The sequence below is a fragment of the Lissotriton helveticus genome, chromosome 1_2 (assembly GCF_964261635.1).
Source record: "Lissotriton helveticus chromosome 1_2, aLisHel1.1, whole genome shotgun sequence".
Lineage (NCBI taxonomy): Eukaryota > Metazoa > Chordata > Amphibia > Caudata > Salamandridae > Lissotriton > Lissotriton helveticus.
This window is the reverse complement of record NC_136058.1, coordinates 434,614,334-434,634,570: the sequence shown is the minus strand read 5'-3', so window position 1 is coordinate 434,634,570 and position 20,237 is coordinate 434,614,334. Positions and strand designations below refer to the sequence as shown.

General features: G+C 46.7%; 1 protein-coding gene across 1 annotated transcript in view; it reads left to right on the top strand.

Moving 5' to 3' along the window:
- The window catches only part of LOC144805144 (collagen alpha-1(XII) chain-like), a 188,500-nt gene extending 174,692 nt beyond the window's left edge, over positions 1 to 13,808 (top strand). The window contains exon 5 of the mRNA XM_078671946.1: positions 13,195 to 13,808. Within this exon, the coding sequence (XP_078528072.1) occupies positions 13,195 to 13,808 (614 nt within the window). The remainder of the gene's footprint in view (positions 1 to 13,194) is intronic.
- The last annotated feature ends 6,429 nt before the right edge of the window (positions 13,809 to 20,237 follow it).

The following is a 20,237-nucleotide window of genomic DNA, read 5'->3' as shown; positions in this document are numbered from 1 at the left end:
CTGCGGAGTCTCTGCATCGGTCCCTGCCGGGGTTTCAGAGATTATGAGGCATTCACTGTCATCTGAATCCAGGGGTGATGCATCTGTTTGTGAAACAGTGCATTGTCATTATTTTGTCTGAATGTATATGTGTTGCATACTTTCAACTACATAAATGACATATTTGGACTGACTATTGGCCCTCTGCTGCTGGTCTCATTTCATTTACATTGGGGATCATACATGCAAACTTTGATGATATGACTAAAACTCCCATGATGAAACATTTTGGTGAGGGTAAATGCATTAGGCACTACTACATGTGCACTGTGATTGGCCTGGGGGAATGGGCAGGGGTAGATAACACACTGTGTAACTGCACTGGCATGCATCTTACCTTGTTCTCCTGCCGCAGCGCCGGAAGTGTCCAATTGGGTGACCCCCACAACTGCTTCAGGCTCAATGGTACCCTCAGCGAGGTCCTCAAGGGCTGTGTTGGGTGTGACGTTGGATGTCCCCCCTCCTTTGCCAGCTGCATCCTTGACCCTTTCTGCAACCTCTCCTTCGCCCTTTTCCTGAGGTCATAACACCTCTTTTTTAGGTTGTCTATTCTGCAGTGGGTGACTCCTACAGCATTTACCCTCTCCTTAATGCGCAGCCAGATCTTGCGCTTCTTTGCCTCAGGCACCTTTAGGGACAGCTTGCCAAACAGCCTGTCATGTTTGCTGCTCACCCCCTCGATCAGAAGTTCAAGTTCTTTGTCTGAAAACTTCCTTTTCCTCTTTCTGCGCGTGTCCTTGTTTTAGGGTGCATCCTTCTCCATCGCTGTTTCTCTCCTCAGCTCCTGTGCTCTGCCTCCTCCTATGAGCTCCTCTGGGCACTGAATGAAGCATGGGCTGGGAGACTTCCTGGTTGTGATGTCATCAACCTGCTTCCAACGCGACCTTTTTTTTGCGAATTCGATAATACCGAAATCGCAAATACCGATTCGTTATTTGCTAATTCCGTATTTGCTATTCTTTATTTTGGACTCACGCTAACATGGTTTCGGTATATTTTGCCGCTTTTTAGCGATTCGGTATTGAATACCGAATCTGTTGATGCATCGCGGAATGCGAGTCCTTATTTGCGATTCCTTATTTTTCACAAATAAGGACTCGTTTTACCGAATTTTGATGCATATGCCCACTTGTGCTTTATTGTGCAACTTTTGAAATCTCTAAAGTAACCCTGGCCGTAGTTTGCGTAGTAGCACTACACGTAGTACATGTAGTCATAGTCTGCATAGCGTAGCTCACGACACTGTGTACTTATCTGCACTGTGAAAAAATTACAAAATAATTGCAAATGGCATCTTGCACAGTGCCAGTTATGATAAAATAAGTATCTCTATTTTTATATGCTAAAAAGCATATAGTATTTTCACAAAAGTGAAACAAAAAAATTAGCAAGCACTGAGAGATGTGATGATTTTGCAATCCTCCCTAACCTAGGGGGAATACAAAACAGATGGCTTGAAAACAAAAAAGCACATCTTATTGAACGATTTGATGGTGATCCCATCCTCTTAGGACCACCCCAAGTACAGTTATTAGCAAAAAAACATTCCCAACCAAAGGCCCTGCAAAGCATTATGGGATCAGATTAACAGTGGGTAGTGAATATTATATAGTTTCCAATATCAAAATAATTCTACAAAGAGCTGCAGTTCAACTGGTGGTTACTAGATGACCCTCGCGAGTCAAATGCAAATACTTGATGAATGGGTTTCAATGGTTTTGCATTTGACTCGTGAGGGACATCTAGCAACGACGAGTGGAACTGCAGCTTGATGTAAGAATAATTTCAATGCTTTGCATTTGACTCGTGAGGGACATCTAGTAACGACTAGGTGAACTGCAGCTCTTTGTAGAATTATTTTGATATTGGATACTATAATATTCACTACCTACTGCTAATCTCGTCCCATAATGCTTTGCAGGGCCTTTGGTTGGGATTGTTTTTTGCAAATAACTCTGCTTGGGGTGGTCCTAAGAGGATGGGACCACCACTGAAGTTCAACAAAATATGCTTTGGGTTCAAGGCATCAGCTTGGTCCTGCCCCTGGGTTAGGGGGGACCCCAAAATCATCAGCTCTCTCATTGCCTAATGTTTTCATTGAAAAAGTTAACTTTTGTGAATTAGTTATATGCTTTTAAGCATGTAAAATTGCTTTTTCAAAGTATCTGAGGATGTTGTTGATTTAGCTGCTATTCTATGTGATTAAGCACAGTTTTTGTACTGTACTATGTGCAATTTGTGAAGTGCGAATTAATGTTGCATGCTCCGTTATTATGCTCAGTGTTACTCTGAAGCCATTCGCGCCCCAATATGAAGATATTCATTGTATGACTGAACACAGTAAAATAAATCGCACACAATGTTTGTGGAGAATTCCCGATCTGTATTTTGTAGTGCCAGTATCAGGGCTTTTAGTTCTGTCAGCTGTGCTGTGTAATCTCCCAGGGACAGTGTCTGCATAATACTAGGATGGAACTTTCCGTCCCACATATGTCCCTTCACAATTGCACATTCTGCACTGTATTGCTGTTTACTTCCTACGGCAGGCTGAGCAGATCCATCAGTATAAATGATCCATTCACACTGAATGAGATGCAGAACTGTATTCGGGAGGGGATATTCTTTTTTGTACTGCAGAAATGCTTGTGTTTTCAGTGTAGGATCATATCTGTAACCTACATCTGTTGCAATAAGAGAATTAGCCCATTGTATCCATCGTGGATGCACCGCTTTTGCATTTAAAATGCTTGCTTTGGTAACACCCTCTAAGGTTGGTACTGGAGTCATCATAATTATACATTTCCCTTGTGCTAGTGCTCTGTCTCTCACTGCACCAGTTTAAACCGCAGTATAGCAGATGATGTGCATTCGGTAAAAGTGCAGTATGGATGCTGGTGTGTATTTGGTAACAGCGCAGTATGGATACTGGTGTGTATTTGGTAACAGTGCCGTATGGATGTTGGTTTGTATTTGGTAACAGCGCAGTATGGATGCTGGTGTGTATTTGGTAACATCGCAGTGTGGATACTGGTGTGTATTTGGTAACAGCAAAGTGTGGATGCTGGTTTGTAGTTGGTAACAGTGCATAACAGTGCAGTACGGATGCTGGCGTGTATTTGGGAGCAGTGCAGGATGGATGCTTGTGTGTATTTGGTAACAGTGCAGTATGGATGCTGGTGTGTATTTGGTAACAGTGCAGTATGGATGCTGGTGTGTAGTTGGTAACAACACAATGTGGATGCTGGCATGTATTTGTAATAGCGCAGTACGGATGCTGGTGTATATTTGGTAACAGTGCTGTATGGATGCTGGAGTGTATTTGGTAACAGTGCAGTATGGATGCTGGTATGTCTTTGGTAACAGTGCAGTATGCATGCTGGTGTGTATTTGGTAACAGTGCAGTATGAATGCTGGTGTGCATTTGGTAACAGTGCAGTATGGATGCTGGAGTGTATTTGGTAACAGTGCAGTATGGATGCTGGTATGTCTTTGGTAACAGTGCAGTATGGATGCTTGTGTGTATTTGGTAACAGTGCAGTATGGATGCTGGTGTGTAATTGGTAACAGCGCAGTACGGACGCTGGTGTGTATTTGGTAATAGCGCAGTACGGATGCTGGTGTGCATTTGGTAACAGTGCAGTATGGATGCTGGCGTGTATTTGGTAACAGTGCAGTATGGATGCTTGTGTGTAGTTGGTAACAACGCAATGTGGATGCTGGCATGTATTTGGTAACACTGCAGTATGGATGCTGGTGTGTATTTGGTAACAGTGCAGTATGGATGCTGGAGTGTATTTGGTAACAGTACAGAATGGATGCTTGTATGTCTTTGGTAACAGTGCAGTATGGATGCTGGTGTGTATTTGGTAACAGTGCAGTATGGATGCTGGAGTGTATTTGGTAACAGTGCAGTATGGATGCAGGTGTGTATTTGGTAACAGTGCAGTATGGATACAGGTGTGTATTTGATAACAGTGCAGAATGGATGCTGGTGCGTATTTGGTGACAGCTCAGTATGGATGCTGGTGTTTATTTATTCTACTCAAGCACCCAGGGTTTTTTTGATTCTTGATATTTTAAACATGCACTGTATGCACTTTTTAAATCTGAAAGGATGGGAAGAGAATCAACAAAATCAACTGTTGCAAAATATATGGGAAATTAACTGTGCAGGCATCCACTCCCGCCCTACCTTACTCTACCTATGACCAACTGGGAGAGATCACTTTTGTTTCGTTTAAGAGCGGGCTCAGTGGAATTTTTGTTGTCTTTCCCTTTGGGCTATCGACATAGCACTAACTTTAACCCATGCCCGTGTGATGGTGTCGGTACACAGAACGATTTGCACTTCCTATTCTTCTGTAACTTTTATTTAAGATATATAAAATGGTTTTTAACTCCATATTTTAGGAAATATAGACCCCTTTTGCTGGAGAAGTCTTATTTGATGTTGGTTTCCCTGGATTGAGATGAACTAATTTTTCGCACTAGCACTTTACTGAGACTGATAACGCGAGTGCGTAAAATGATGGAAAATCCTTGAAATTGGCCTCATTAGAACTGTATTGTACTGAATTATATTTTTTAATCTTGACATTTTCGTAATAATGTGTTATGCAAATGAACTGTTTTTATGTGGTACTTGTATGAATTTTATGAAATTCGAATAAAGGTCTTTTGAACTTGAACTTGAACTTGGAAGCGTAGTATGGATGCTGGAGTGTATTTGGTAACAGCGCAGTATGGATGATGGCGTGTATTTGGTAACAGTGCAGTATGGATACTGGTGTGTATTTGGTAACAGCGTAGTATGGATGCTGGAGTGTATTTGGTAACAGCGCAGTATGGATGATGGCGTGTATTTGGTAACAGTGCAGTATGGATGCTGGCGTGTATTTGGTAACAGTGCAGTATGGATGCTGGTGTGTATTTGGTAACAGTGCAGTCTGGATGCTGGTGTGTATTTGGTAAGAGTGCAGTATGGATGCTGGTGTGTATTTGGTAACAGTGCAGTATGGATGCTGGTGTGTATTTGGTAACAGTTCAGTATGGATGCTGGTGTGTATTTGGTATCAGCGCAGTATGGAAGCTGGTGTGCATTCGGTACCTGTGCGCTATGGATGCTGGTGTGCATTTCGTAAGAGCGCAGTATGGATGCAGGTGTGTATTTGGTAACAGCGCAGTATGGATGCAGGTGGTAATTTCGTATCAGCAAAGTAGGGATGCTGGTGTGTAGTGGGTAACAGTTCAATATGGATGCTGGTGTGTATTTGGTAACAGTGCAGTATGGATGCTGGTGTGTAGTTGGTAACAATGCAATGTGGATGTTGGCAGGCATTTGGTAACAGCACAGTACGGATGCTGGTGTGTATTTGGTAACAGTGCAGTATGGATGCTGGCGTTTATTTGGTAACAGTGCAGTATGGATGCTGGGGTGTATTTGGTATCAGTGCAGAATGGATGCTGGTGTGTAGTTGGTAACAACACAATGTGGATGCTGGCATGTATTTGGTAACAGCGCAGTATAGATGCTGGTGTGTATTTGGTAACAGCGCTGTATGGATGCTGGTGTGTATTCAGTAACAGCGCAGTATGGATGCTGGTGTGTATTTCGTAACAGCGCCGTAACAGATGCTGGTGTGTATTTGGTAACAGCGCAGCAAGGAAGCTAGTGTGAATTTGGTAACAGCGCAGTATGGATGGTGGCATGTATTTGGTAACAGCGCAGTATGGAAGCTGATGTGTAGTTGGTAAGAGTGCAGTATGGATGCTGGCGTGTATTTGGTAACAGCGCAGTATGAATGCTGGTGTATATTTGGCAACAGCGCACTATGGATGCTGGTGTCTATTTGGTATCAGCAAAGTATAGAGGCTGGAGTGTATTTGGTAACAGTACAGAATGGATGCTGGTGTGTATTTGGTAACAGCGCAGTATGGATGCTGGCGTGTATTTGGTAACAGTGCAGTATGGATGCTGGCGTGTATTTTGTAACAGCGTAGTATGGATGCTGGCCTGTATTTGGTAACATTGCAGTGGATGCTGGAGTGTAGTTGTTAACAACGCATTGTGGATGCTGGCAAGTATTTGGTAACAGCGCAGTATAGATGCTGGTGTGTATTTGGTAACAGTGCAGTATGGATGCTGGTGTGTAGTTAGTAACAGCGCAGTACGGATGCAGGTGTGCATTTAGTAACAGCGCAGTATGTATGCTGGCTTGTATTTGGTAACAGTACAGTATGGATGTTGGTGTGTATTTAGTAACAGAGCAGTATGGAAGCTGGTGTGTATTTGGTAACAGCGCAGTATAGATGGTGGCGTGTATTTGGTAACATGGCAGTATGGAAGTTGGTGTGTATTTGGAACATTGCAGTATGGATGCTGGCGTGTATTTGGTAACAGCACAGTATGAATGCTGATGTGTATTTGGTAACAGCGCAGTATGGATGCTGGTGTGTATTTGCTAACATCGCAGTATAGATGCTGGTGTGTATTTGGTAACAGCGCAGTATGGATGCTGGTGTGCAAATGGTATCAGCAAAGTATAGATGCTGGAGTGTATTTGGTAACAGTGCAGAATGGATGCTGGGGTGTATTTGGTAACAGTGCAGTATGGATGCTGGTGTGTATTTGGTAACAGAGCAGTATGGATGTTGGCGTGTATTTGGTAACAGCGCTCTATGGATGCTGGTGTGTTTTTGGTTATAGTGCAGTATTATTGCTGGCGTGTATTGGGCAACAGTGCAGTATGGATGCCGGCGTGTATTTGGTAACAGTGCAGTCTGGATGCTGGAGTGTAGTTGTTAACAACGCAATGTGGATGCTGGCAAGTATTTGGTAACAGCGCAGTATAGATGCCGGTGTGTATTTGGTAACAGTGCAGTATGGATGCTGGTGTGTATTTAGTACCAGCGCAGTATGGCTGCTGGTGTGTAGTTGGTAACATCGCAGTATGGATGCTGGCGTGTATTTGGTAACAGTGCAGTATTAATAATGGCGTATATTTGGTAACAGCGCAGTATGGATGCTGGCGTGTATTTGGTAACAGTGCACTCTGGATGCTGGAGTGTAGTTGTTAACAACGCAATGTGGATGCGGACAAGTATTTGGTAACAGCGCAGTATAGATGCTGGTGTGTATTTGGTAACAGTGCCGTATGGATGCTGGTGTGTATTTAGTACCAGCGCAGTATGGATGCTGGAGTGTATTGGGTAATAGCGCAGTATGGATGCTGGTGTGTATTTGGTAACAGTGCAGTATGGATGCTGGTGTGTATTTAGTAACAGCGCAGTATGGATGCTGGTGTGTATTTGGTAACAGTGCAGTATGGATGCTGGTGTGTATTTGGTATCAACGCAGTATGGACGATGCTGTGCATTCGGCAACAATGCAGTACGGATGCTGGTGTGTATTTGGTAACAGCGCAGTACGGATGCTGGTGTATATTTTGGAACAGTGCAGTATGGATGATGGTTTGTATTTGGTAACAGCGCAGGACAGATGCTGGTGTGTATTTGGGAACAGCGCAGTATGGATGCTGGTGTTTATTTGGTATCAGCAAAGTGTAGATGCTGGTTTGTAGTTGGCAACAGTGCATAACAGTGCAGTACAGATGCTGGCGTGTATTTTGTAACAGTATAGTATGGAGGATGCTGGTGTGTAGTTGGTAACAATGCAATGTGGATGCTGGCATGTATTTGGTAACAGAGCAGTATGGATGCTGGTGTGTATTTGGTAACAGTGCAGTATGGATGCTGGCGTGTATTTAGTACCAGCGCAGTATGGATGCTGGAGTGTATTGGGTAATAGCGCAGTATGGATGCTGGTGTGTATTTGGTAACAGTGCAGTATGGATGCTGGTGTGTATTTAGTAACAGCGCAGTATGGATGCTGGTGTGTATTTGGTAACAGTGCAGTATGGATGCTGGTGTGTATTTGGTATCAACGCAGTATGGACGATGCTGTGCATTCGGCAACAATGCAGTATGGATGCTGGTGTGTATTTGGTAACAGCGCAGTACGGATGCTGGTGTATATTTTGGAACAGTGCAGTATGGATGATGGTTTGTATTTGGTAACAGCGCAGGACAGATGCTGGTGTGTATTTGGGAACAGCGCAGTATGGATGCTGGTGTTTATTTGGTATCAGCAAAGTGTAGATGCTGGTTTGTAGTTGGCAACAGTGCATAACAGTGCAGTACAGATGCTGGCGTGTATTTTGTAACAGTATAGTATGGAGGATGCTTATATGTATTTGGTAACAGTGTAGTATGGTTGCTGGCGTGTATTTGGTAACAGTGTAGTATGGTTGCTGGCGTGTATTTGGTAACAGCGCAGTATAGATGCTGATGTGTATTTGGTAACAGTGCAGTATGGATACTGGTGTATATTTGGTGTCAGCAAAGTATGGATGCTGGTTTGTAGTTGGTAAGAGTGCAGTATGGATGCTGGAGTGTATTTGGTAACAGTGCAGTAGGGATGCTGATGTGTAGTTGGTAACAACCCAATGTGGATGCTGGCATGTATTTGGTAACAGCGCAGTATGGATGCTGGTGTGTATTTGATACAGCGCTGTATGGATGCTGGTGTGTATTCGGTAACAACGCAGTATGGATGCTGGCGTGTATTTGGTAACAGCGCAGTATGGATGCTGTTGTGTATTTGGTAACATTGCAGTATGGATGCTGGCATGTATTTGGTAACAGCGCAGTACGGATGCTGGTGTGTATTTGGTAACAGCGCAGCATGGAAGCTGGTGTGTATTTGGTAACAGCGCAGTATGGATGCTCTCGTATATTTGGTAACCTTGCTGTATGAATGCTGGTGTGTATTTGGTAACAGCGGAGTATGGATTCTGGTGTGTATTTGGTATCAGCAAAGTATAGATGCTGGAGTGTATTTGGTAACAGTGCAGAATGGATGATGGTGTGTATTTGGTAACAGCGCAGTATGGATGCTGGCGTGTATTTGGTAACAGTGCAGTATGGATGCTGGTGTGTATTTGGTAACAGTGCAATATGGATGCTGTCGTGTATTTGGTAACAGCGTAGTATGGATGCTGGTGTGTATTTGGTAACAGCGCAGTATGGATGCTGGTGTGTATTTGGTAACAGCGCAGTATGGATGCTCTCGTATATTTGGTAACCTTGCTGTATAAATGCTGGTGTGTATTTGGTAACAGCGGAGTATGGATTCTGGTGTGTATTTGGTATCAGCAAAGTATAGATGCTGGAGTGTATTTGGTAACAGTGCAGAATGGATGATGGTGTGTATTTGGTAACAGCGCAGTATGGATGCTGGCGTGTATTTGGTAACAGTGCAGTATGGATGCTGGTGTGTATTTGGTAACATTGCAGTATGGATGCTGGCATGTATTTGGTAACAGCGCAGTACGGATGCTGGTGTGTATTTGGTAACAGCGCAGCATGGAAGCTGGTGTGTATTTGGTAACAGCGCAGTATAGATGGTGGCGTGTATTTGGTAACAGCGCAGTATGGAAGCTGGTGTGTATTCGGTAACACTGCAATATGGATGCTGTTGTGTATTTAGTAACAGCGTAGTATGGATGCTGGTGTGTATTTGGTAACAGCGCAGTATGGATGCTGGTGTGTATTTGGTAACAGCGCAGTATGGATGCTCTCGTATATTTGGTAACATTGCAGTATGAATGCTGGTGTGTATTTGGTAACAGCGGAGTATGGATTCTGGTGTGTATTTGGTATCAGCAAAGTATAGATGCTGGAGTGTATTTGGTAACAGTGCAGAATGGATGATGGTGTGTCTTTAGTAACAGTGCAGTATGGATGCTGGTGGTATTTGGTAACAGTGCAGTATGGATGCTGGTGGTATTTGGTAACAGTGCAGTATGGATGCTGGTGGTATTTGGTAACAGTGCAGTATGGATGCTGGTGTGTATTTGGTAACAGCGCAGTATGGATGCTGGTGTGTATTTGGTAACAGTGCAGTATGGATGCTCTTGTGTATTTGGTAACATAGCAGTATGGATGCTAGTGTGTATTTGGTAACAGTGCAGTATGGATTCTGGTGTGTATTTGGTATTAGCAAAGTATAGATGCTGGAGTGTATTTGTAACAGTGCAGAATGGATGCTGGTGTGTATTTGGTAACAGTGCAGTATGGATGCTGACGTGTATTTAGTAACAGTGCAGTATGGATGCTGGTGTGTATTTGGTAACAGAGCAGTATGAATGGTGGCATGTATTTTGTAACTGCAAAAACAACAATTGATGAACAGAATGCAGAACAATGTCATACATTCACCCCAGTACAGAGATCTGGGCCTAAATCCATCGTTTTTTTTGCACTTCACACCACCTCAGGTCAGACATGGCCATATGCAAATCAGCCTTGACCCTCGGCCTCATGGGAACAGTCCAGCCCGAACTGCCAAGCCATGTCTTTCCTGTACCCAAATCAAGCATCCAAGGACCGGTTTCTGGCTATCAGCCGTCATCAGCCTGGATAGCTTGACTCCAGTGGTGTGGTGAGCATAGGACTCACGTCTGAGCATACCCATCCCACTTGGGGTGACAAATGCAAAAACAGCAATTGATGGACAGAATGCAGAACAATGTCATACATTCACCCCAGTACAGAGATCTGGGCCTAAATCCATCGTTTATTTGCACTCCACACTACCCCAGGTCAGACATGGCCATATGCAAATCAGCCTTGACCCTGTGTCCCTCATGGGAACAGTCCAGCCCGAACTGCCAAGCCATGTCTTTCCTGGACCGGAATCAAGCATCCAAGGACCGGTTTCTGGCTATCAGCCGTCATCAGCCTGGATAGGTTGACTCCAGTGGTGTGCAGAGAATGAGACTCCCGTCTGAGCACGGATGCTGGTGTGCATTTGGTAACAGTGCAGTATGGATGCTGGTGTGTATTTGGTAATAGCGCAGTATGGATGCTGGTGTGTATTTGGTAACATTGCAGTATGGATGCTGGCATGTATTTGGTAACAGCGCAGTACGGATGCTGGTGTGTATTTGGTAACAGTGCAGTATGGATGCTGGTGTGTATTTGGTAACAGTGCAGTATGGATGCTGGAGTGTATTTGGTAACAGCGCAGTATGGATGCTGGAGTGTATTTGGTAACAGTGCAGTATGGATGCTTGTATGTCTTTGGTAACAGTGCAGTATGGATGCTGGTGTGTATTTGGTAACAGCGCAGTATGGATGCTCTCTTATATTTGGTAACATTGCAGTATGAATGCTGGTATGTATTTGGTAACAGCGGAGTATGGATTCTGGTGTGTATTTGGTAACAGTGCAGAATGGATGATGGTGTGTCTTTAGTAACAGTGCAGTATGGATGCTGGTGGTATTTGGTAACAGTGTAGTATGGATTCTGGCATGTATTTGATAACAGTGCAGTATGGATGCTGGTGTGTATTTGGTAACAGTGCAGTATGGATTCTGGTGTGTATTTGGTATCAGCAAAGTATAGATGCTGGAGTGTATTTGTAACAGTGCAGAATGGATGCTGGTGTGTATTTGGTAACAGTGCAGTATGGATGCTGGCGTGTATTTGGTAACAGTGCAGTATGGATGCTGGTGTGTATTTGGTAACAGTGCAGTATGGATGCTGGTGTGTATTTGGTAACAGTGCAGTATGGATGCTGGAGTGTATTTGGTAACAGTGCAGTATGGATGCAGGTGTGTATTTGGTAACAGTGCAGTATGGATGCTGGTGTGTATTTGGTAACAGTGCAGTATGGATTCTGGTGTGTATTTGGTATCAGCAAAGTATAGATGCTGGAGTGTATTTGTAACAGTGCAGAATGGATGCTGGTGTGTATTTGGTAACAGTGCAGTATGGATGCTGGCGTGTATTTGGTAACAGTGCAGTATGGATGCTGGTGTGTATTTGGTAACAGTGCAGTATGGATGCTGGCGTGTATTTGGTAACAGTGCAGTATGGATGCTGGTGTGTATTTGGTAACAGTGCAGTATGGATGCTGGCGTGTATTTGGTAACAGTGCAGTATGGATGCTGGTGTGTATTTGGTAACAGTGCAGTATGGATGCTGGTGTGTATTTGGTAACAGTGCAGTATGGATGCTGGCGTGTATTTGGTAACAGTGCAGTATGGATGCTGGTGTGTATTTGGTAACAGAGCAGTATGAATGGTGGCATGTATTTTGTAACTGCAAAAACAACAATTGAGGAACAGAATGCAGAACAATGTCATACATTCACCCCAGTACAGAGATATGGGCCTAAATCCATCGTTTTTTTGCACTTCACACCACCTCAGGTCAGACATGGCCATATGCAAATCAGCCTTGACCCTGGACCTCATGGGAACAGTCCAGCCCGAACTGCCAAGCCATGTCTTTCCTGTACCCAAATCAAGCATCCAAGGACCGGTTTCTGGCTATCAGCCGTCATCAGCCTGGATAGCTTGACTCCAGTGGTGTGGTGAGCATAGGACTCACGTCTGAGCATACCCATCCCACTTGGGGTGACAAATGCAAAAACAGCAATTGATGGACAGAATGCAGAACAATGTCATACATTCACCCCAGTACAGAGATCTGGGCCTAAATCCATCGTTTTTTTTGCACTCCACACCACCCCAGGTCAGACATGGCCATATGCAAATCAGCCTTGACCCTGTGCCTCATGGGAACAGTCCAGCCCGAACTGCCAAGCCATGTCTTTCCTGGACCGGAATCAAGCATCCAAGGACCGGTTTCTGGCTATCAGCCGTCATCAACCTGGATAGGTTGACTCCAGTGGTGTGGAGAGAATGGGACTCACGTCTGAGCATGGATGCTGGTGTGCATTTGGTAACAGTGCAGTATGGATGCTGGTGTGTATTTGGTAACAGTGCAGTATGGATGCTGGTGTGTATTTGGTAACAGTGCAGTATGGATGCAGGTGTGTATTTGGTAACAGTGCAGTATGGATACAGGTGTGTATTTGATAACAGTGCAGAATGGATGCTGGCGTGTATTTGGTGACAGCTCAGTATGGATGCTGGTGTTTATGTATTCTACTCAAGCACCCAGGTTTTTTTTGATTCTTGATATATTGAAAGGTAGAATCCACGCCAAACCCCAACCTCATCCCTGTCTTCCTCGGCACATGTTGCCTGTTCCCTTCTGACACGTCCCTGTTTTTCTTTCTACAGAATGCTCTGGGCGGAAGGATATAAAGGCGGACATCGTGCTTTTAGCCCGTGGTTCTTTCGGTCTGTTTGAATATGAATTCCGCCTCATGATGTCCTTCTTGGAGGAGTTGGTGAGAAGCTTCCACGTGTCTCGGGACTCTGTGCAGTTCAGCCTGGTCATGTTCAGCATTGATGCCCGGCTAGAGGTCCCCTTCAGCAAGTCCCACAACGTCAGTGGCCTGATTGACACCATGAGAACCCTCAAAAAGATTTACGGATCCATTTACACAGGGGAAGCCCTCTCCTTCGTCAAATGGGAGGTGCTGGCCGAGAGCAGGGGGGCCAGAGCCAATGTGCCCAGGGTCCTGGTCCTCATCACAGATGGGTGGTCAACAGATGATGTCACAGGTCCAGCCCTGGAGCTCCAGAGCACAGGGATGGAGGTCTTTGTTGTTGGTGTGGGGGACTCGAGGCTCAGTGAGCTGGAAACCATTGCCAGCCCCCCGGCTGCAACCCACGTGTTCACATGGAAGTACTATGAAGAGCTTCACCAAACCCTACCAGAGCTGACAGAATCCATCTGCCTCAGGGTTCAGTACAAACTGAAAACTATACAACACAACCTGTTGGTATAAAAGGGAGACACTCCCGCTTCTTTTAAGTGACACATGGTGGGTGTCAAGGTAGAGCTCTGTAGTTTAGAATAAAAGCGATCCAGCACATGTAACTGCTAACATTAATCTTTTTATAAGTGGACAGAGGGAGAAGGGTAAATTACAATAGCCTCACTTGGGCCTGTGTTTCACTCTCTCCACAGCCGGAACTCCAGCCCTCGGACTTCCGGCAGTGGGAAAAGGAGACACATGGTGGTGCCAGAAGAAATAATGCAAGCAGTTGTCTCACCACTTGCATTGAAAGAAGAATGTGTGTGTGTGTGTTTTTTAAACGGGATCTGAGTGTCTATTTAAAATTTCAGAGAGCTTGGAGAACATTAAAGGGTGTAGGACTAGAATTTAGGATTGAAATCTATTTAAGACTAAACTTATCTTCTAGAAAAGAGAATTGCCCCACTTCCTCTTATATCCCAGCATGCCTTCATCTCATGTCCCAGCATGCCTTCATCTCAAGTCCCAGCATGCCTTCATCTCAAGTCCCAGCATGCCTTCATCTCATGACCCAGCATGCCTTCATCTCACGTCCCAGCATGCCTTCATCTCATGTCCCAGAATGCCTTCATCTCACTTCCCAGCATGCCTTCATCTCATGTCCCAGCATGCCTTCATCTCATGTCCCAGCATGCCTTCATCTCAAGTCCCAGCATGCCTTCATCTCAAGTCCCAGCATGCCTTCATCTCATGACCCAGCATGCCTTCATCTCACGTCCCAGCATGCCTTCATCTCATGTCCCAGCATGCCTTCATCTCACTTCCCAGCATGCCTTCATCTCATGTCCCAGCATGCCTTCATCTCATGTCCCAGCATGCCTTCATCTCACGTCCCAGCATGCCTTCATCTCATGTCCCAACATGCCTTCATCTCATGACCCAGCATGCCTTCATCTCATGTCCCAGCATGCCTTCATCTCATGCCCCAGCATGCCTTCATCTCATGTCCCAGCATGCCTTCATCTCATGACCCAGCATGCCTTCATCTCATGTCCCAGCATGCCTTCATCTCACGTCCCAGCATGCCTTCATCTCACGTCCCAGCATGTCTTCATCTCACGTCCCAGCATGCCTCATCTCACGTCCCAGCATGCTTTCATCTCATGTCCCAGCATGCCTTCATCTCACTTCCCAGAATGCCTTCATCTCATGTCCAAGCATGCCTTCATCTCATGTCCCAGTATGCCTTCATCTCACTTCCCAGCCTGCCTTCATCTCACGTCCCAGCATGCCTTCATCTCACGTCCCAGCATGCCTTCATCTCAAGTCCCAGTATGCCTTCATCTCATGTCCCAGCATGCCTTCATCTCATGTCCCAGCATGCCTTCATCTCATGTCCCAGCATGCCTTCATCTCATGTCCCAGCATGCCTTCACCTCACGTCCCAGCATGCCTTCATCTCATGTCCCAGCATGCCTTCATCTCACTTCCCAGCCTGCCTTCATCTCACGTCCCAGCATGCCTTCATCTCATGTCCCAGTATGCCTTCATCTCATGTCCCAGCCTGCCTTCATCTCATGACCCAGCATGCCTTCATCTCATGTCCTAGTATGCCTTCATCTCATGTCCCAGCATGCCTTCATCTCACTTCCCAGCATGCCTTCATCTCATGTCCCAGCATGCCTTCATCTCATGTCCCAGCATGCCTTCATCTCACGTCCCAGCATGCCTTCATCTCATGTCCCAACATGGCTTCATCTCACGTCCCAGCATGCCTTCATCTCATGTCCCAACATGCCTTCATCTCACGTCCCAGCATGCCTTCATCTCATGTCCCAGCATGCCTTCATCTCATGTCCCAGCATGCCTTCATCTCATGACCCAGCATGCCTTCATCTCACGTCCCAGCTAGCCTTCATCTCACGTCCCAGCATGCCTCATCTCACATCCCAGCAAGCTTTCATCTCATGTCCCAGCATTCCTTCATCTCACTTCCCAGCCTGCCTTCATCTCACGTCCCAGCCTGCCTTCATCTCATGTCCCAGCATGCCTTCATCTCACGTCCCAGCCTGCCTTCATCTCATGTCCCAGCATGCCTTCATCTCACGTCCCAGCATGCCTTCATCTCATGTCCCAACATGCCTTCATCTCACGTCCCAGCATGCCTTCATCTCATGTCCCAACATGCCTTCATCTCACGTCCCAGCATGCCTTCATCTCATGTCCCAGCATGCCTTCATCTCATGCCCCAGCATGCCTTCATCTCACGTCCCAGCATGCCTTTATCTCATGTCCCAGCATGCCTTCATCTCATGTCCCAGCATGCCTTCATCTCATGTCCCAACATGCCTTCATCTCACGTCCCAGCATGCCTTCATCTCATGTCCCAGCATGCCTTCATCTCACGTGCCAGCATGCCTTCATATCACGTCCCAGCATGCCTTCATCTCATGTCCCAGCATGCCTTCATCTCATGTCCCAGCATGCCTTCACCTCACGTCCCAGCATGCCTTCATCTCATGTCCCAGCATGCCTTCATCTCATGTCCCAGCATGCCTTCACCTCACGTCCCAGCATGCCTTCATCTCATGTCCCAGCATGCCTTCATCTTATGTCCAAGCATGCCTTCATCTCATGCCCCAGCATGCCTTCATCTCATGTCCAAGCATGCCTTCATCTCACATTCCAGCATACCTGCATCTCACGTCCCAGCATGCCTTCATCTCATGTCCCAGCATGCCTTCATCTTATGTCCCAGCATGCCTTCATCTCACGTCCCAGCATGCCTTCATCTCACGTCCCAGCATGCCTCATCTCACATCCCAGCATGCTTTCATCTCATGTCCCAGCATGCCTTCATCTCACTTCCCAGCATGCCTTCATCTCATGTCCCAGCATGCCTTCATCTCATGTCCCAGCATGCCTTCATCTCATGTCCCAGCATGCCTTCATCTCACGTCCCAGCATGCCTTCATCTCATGTCCCAGCATGCCTTCATCTCATGTCCCAGCATGCTTTCATCTCATGTCCCAGCATGCCTTTATCTCATGTCCCAGCATGCCTTCATCTCATGTCCCAGTATGTCTTCATCTCATGTCTCAGCATGCCTTCATCTCATGTCCCAGTATGTCTTCATCTCATGTCTCAGCATGCCTTCATCTCATGTCCCAGCATGCCTTCATCTCATGTCCCAGCATGCCTTCATCTCATGTCCCAGCATGCCTTCATCTCATGTCCCTGCATGCCTTCACCTCACGTCCCAGCATGCCTTCATCTCATGTCCCAGCATGCCTTCATCTCATGTCCCAGTATGCCTTCATCTCATGACCCAGCCTGCCTTCATCTAATGACCCAGCATGCCTTCACCTCACGTCCCAGCATGCCTTCATCTCATGTCCCAGTATGCCTTCATCTCACGTCCCAGCATGCCTTCATCTCATGTCCCAGTATGCCTTCATCTCACGTCCCAGCATGCCTTCATCTCATGTCCCAGCATGCCTTCATCTCATGTCCCAGCATGCCTTCATCTCATGTCCCAGCATGCCTTCATCTCATGTCCCAGCATGCCTTCATCTCATGACCCAGCATGCCTTCATCTCATGTCCAAGCATGCCTTCATCTCACGTCCCTGCATGCCTTCATCTCATGTCCCAGCATGCCTTCATCTCAAGACCCAGCATGCCTTCATCTCATGTCCCAGCATGCCTTCATCTCACGTCCCAGCATGCCTTCATCTCACGTCCCAGCATGCCTTCATCTCATGTCCCAGCATGCCTTCATCTCATGTCCCAGTATGCATTCATCTCACGTCCCAGCATGCCTTCATCTCATGTCCCAGCATGCCTTCATCTCATGTCCCAGCATGCCTTCATCTCATGTCCCAGCATGCCTTCATCTCATGACCCAGCATGCCTTCATCTCATGTCCAAGCATGCCTTCATCTCACGTCCCTGCATGCCTTCATCTCATGTCCCAGCATGCCTTCATCTCAAGACCCAGCATGCCTTCATCTCTTGTCCCAGCATGCCTTCATCTCACGTCCCAGCATGCCTTCATCTCACGTCCCAGCATGCCTTCATCTCATGTCCCAGCATGCCTTCATCTCATGTCCCAGTATGCATTCATCTCACGTCCCAGCATGCCTTCATCTCACGTCCCAGTATGCCTTCATCTCATGTCCCAGCATGCCTTCATCTCATGTCCCAGCATGCTTTCATCTCACGTCCCAGCATGCCTTCATCTCATGTCCCAGTATGCATTCATCTCACTTCCTGGCATGCCTTCATCTCATGTCCCAGCATGCCTTCATCCCATGTCCCAGCATGCCTTCATCCCATGTCCCAAAAAACACAGTTGATGGACAGAATGTAGAACAATGTCATACATTCACCCCAGTACAAGGATCTGGGCCTAAATCCATCGTTTTTTTGCACTCCACACCACCCTGGGTTAGACACTGGCTATATGCAAATCAGCTCTGACCCTGTGCCTCATGGGAACAGTCCAGTCCGAACTACCAAGCCATGTCTTTCCCAGACCGGAATCAAGCATCCAAGGACCGGTTTCTGGCTATCAGCCTTCATCAGCCTGGATAGCTTGACTCCAGTGGTGTGGAGAGCCTGGGACTCACGTCTGAGCTTACCCAGCCCACTTGGGGGGAAAATTGCAAAAAACACAGTTGATGGACAGAATGTAGAACAATGTCATACATTCACCCCAGTACAAGGATCTGGGCCTAAATCCATCGTTTTTTTGCACTCCACACCACCCTGGGTTAGACACTGGCTATATGCAAATCAGCTCTGACCCTGTGCCTCATGGGAACAGTCCAGTCCGAACTACCAAGCCATGTCTTTCCCAGACCGGAATCAAGCATCCAAGGACCGGTTTCTGGCTATCAGCCTTCATCAGCCTGGATAGCTTGACTCCAGTGGTGTGGAGAGCCTGGGACTCACGTCTGAGCTTACCCAGCCCACTTGGGGGGAAAATTGCAAAAAACACAGTTGATGGACAGAATGTAGAACAATGTCATACATTCACCCCAGTACAAGGATCTGGGCCTAAATCCATCGTTTTTTTGCACTCCACACCACCCTGGGTTAGACACTGGCTATATGCAAATCAGCTCTGACCCTGTGCCTCATGGGAACAGTCCAGTCCGAACTACCAAGCCATGTCTTTCCCAGACCGGAATCAAGCATCCAAGGACCGGTTTCTGGCTACCAGCCTTCATCAGCCTGGATAGCTTGACTCCAGTGGTGTGGAGAGCCTGGGACTCACGTCTGAGCATACCCAGCCCACTTGGGGAGAAAATTGCAAAAAACACAGTTGATGGACAGAATGTAGAACAATGTCATACATTCACCCCAGTACAAGGATCTGGGCCTAAATCCATCGTTTTTTTGCACTCCACGCCACCCTGGGTTAGACACTGGCTATATGCAAATCAGCTCTGACCCTGTGCCTCATGGGAACAGTCCAGTCCGAACTACCAAGCCATGTCTTTCCCAGACCGGAATCAAGCATCCAAGGACCGGTTTCTGGCTATCAGCCTTCATCAGCCTGGATAGCTTGACTCCAGTGATGTGGAGAGCCTGGGACTCACGTCTGAGCATGCCCAGCCCACTCGGGGTGAAAATTGCAAAAAACACAGTTGATGGACAGAATGTAGAACAATGTCATACATTCACCCCAGTACAAGGATCTGGGCCTAAATCCATCGTTTTTTTGCACTCCACACCACCCTGGGTTAGACACTGGCTATATGCAAATCAGCTCTGACCCTGTGCCTCATGGGAACAGTCCAGTCCGAACTACCAAGCCATGTCTTTCCCAGACCGGAATCAAGCATCCAAGGACCGGTTTCTGGCTACCAGCCTTCATCAGCCTGGATAGCTTGACTCCAGTGGTGTGGAGAGCCTGGGACTCACGTCTGAGCATACCCAGCCCACTTGGGGAGAAAATTGCAAAAAACACAGTTGATGGACAGAATGTAGAACAATGTCATACATTCACCCCAGTACAAGGATCTGGGCCTAAATCCATCGTTTTTTTGCACTCCACGCCACCCTGGGTTAGACACTGGCTATATGCAAATCAGCTCTGACCCTGTGCCTCATGGGAACAGTCCAGTCCGAACTACCAAGCCATGTCTTTCCCTGACCGGAATCAAGCATCCAAGGACCGGTTTCTGGCTATCAGCCTTCATTCAGCCTGGATAGCTTGACTCCAGTGGTGTGGAGAGCCTGGGACTCACGTCTGAGCATACCCAGCCCACTGTGTTTTTTGCAATTCATGCCCCCGTGCCTTCCCACCACCCGTGGGCTGTCAGGCCTTGCCTGCGCCCCAGTCATGTGTGTCCTGAAAGGACCCAGGTGCTTATTGGTCCAGGCGTGTTCCCATGGATTGCCAAACTTGGCCCCTCCCTCTACAAGCAGTAATCAGGACTCATAAATCCCC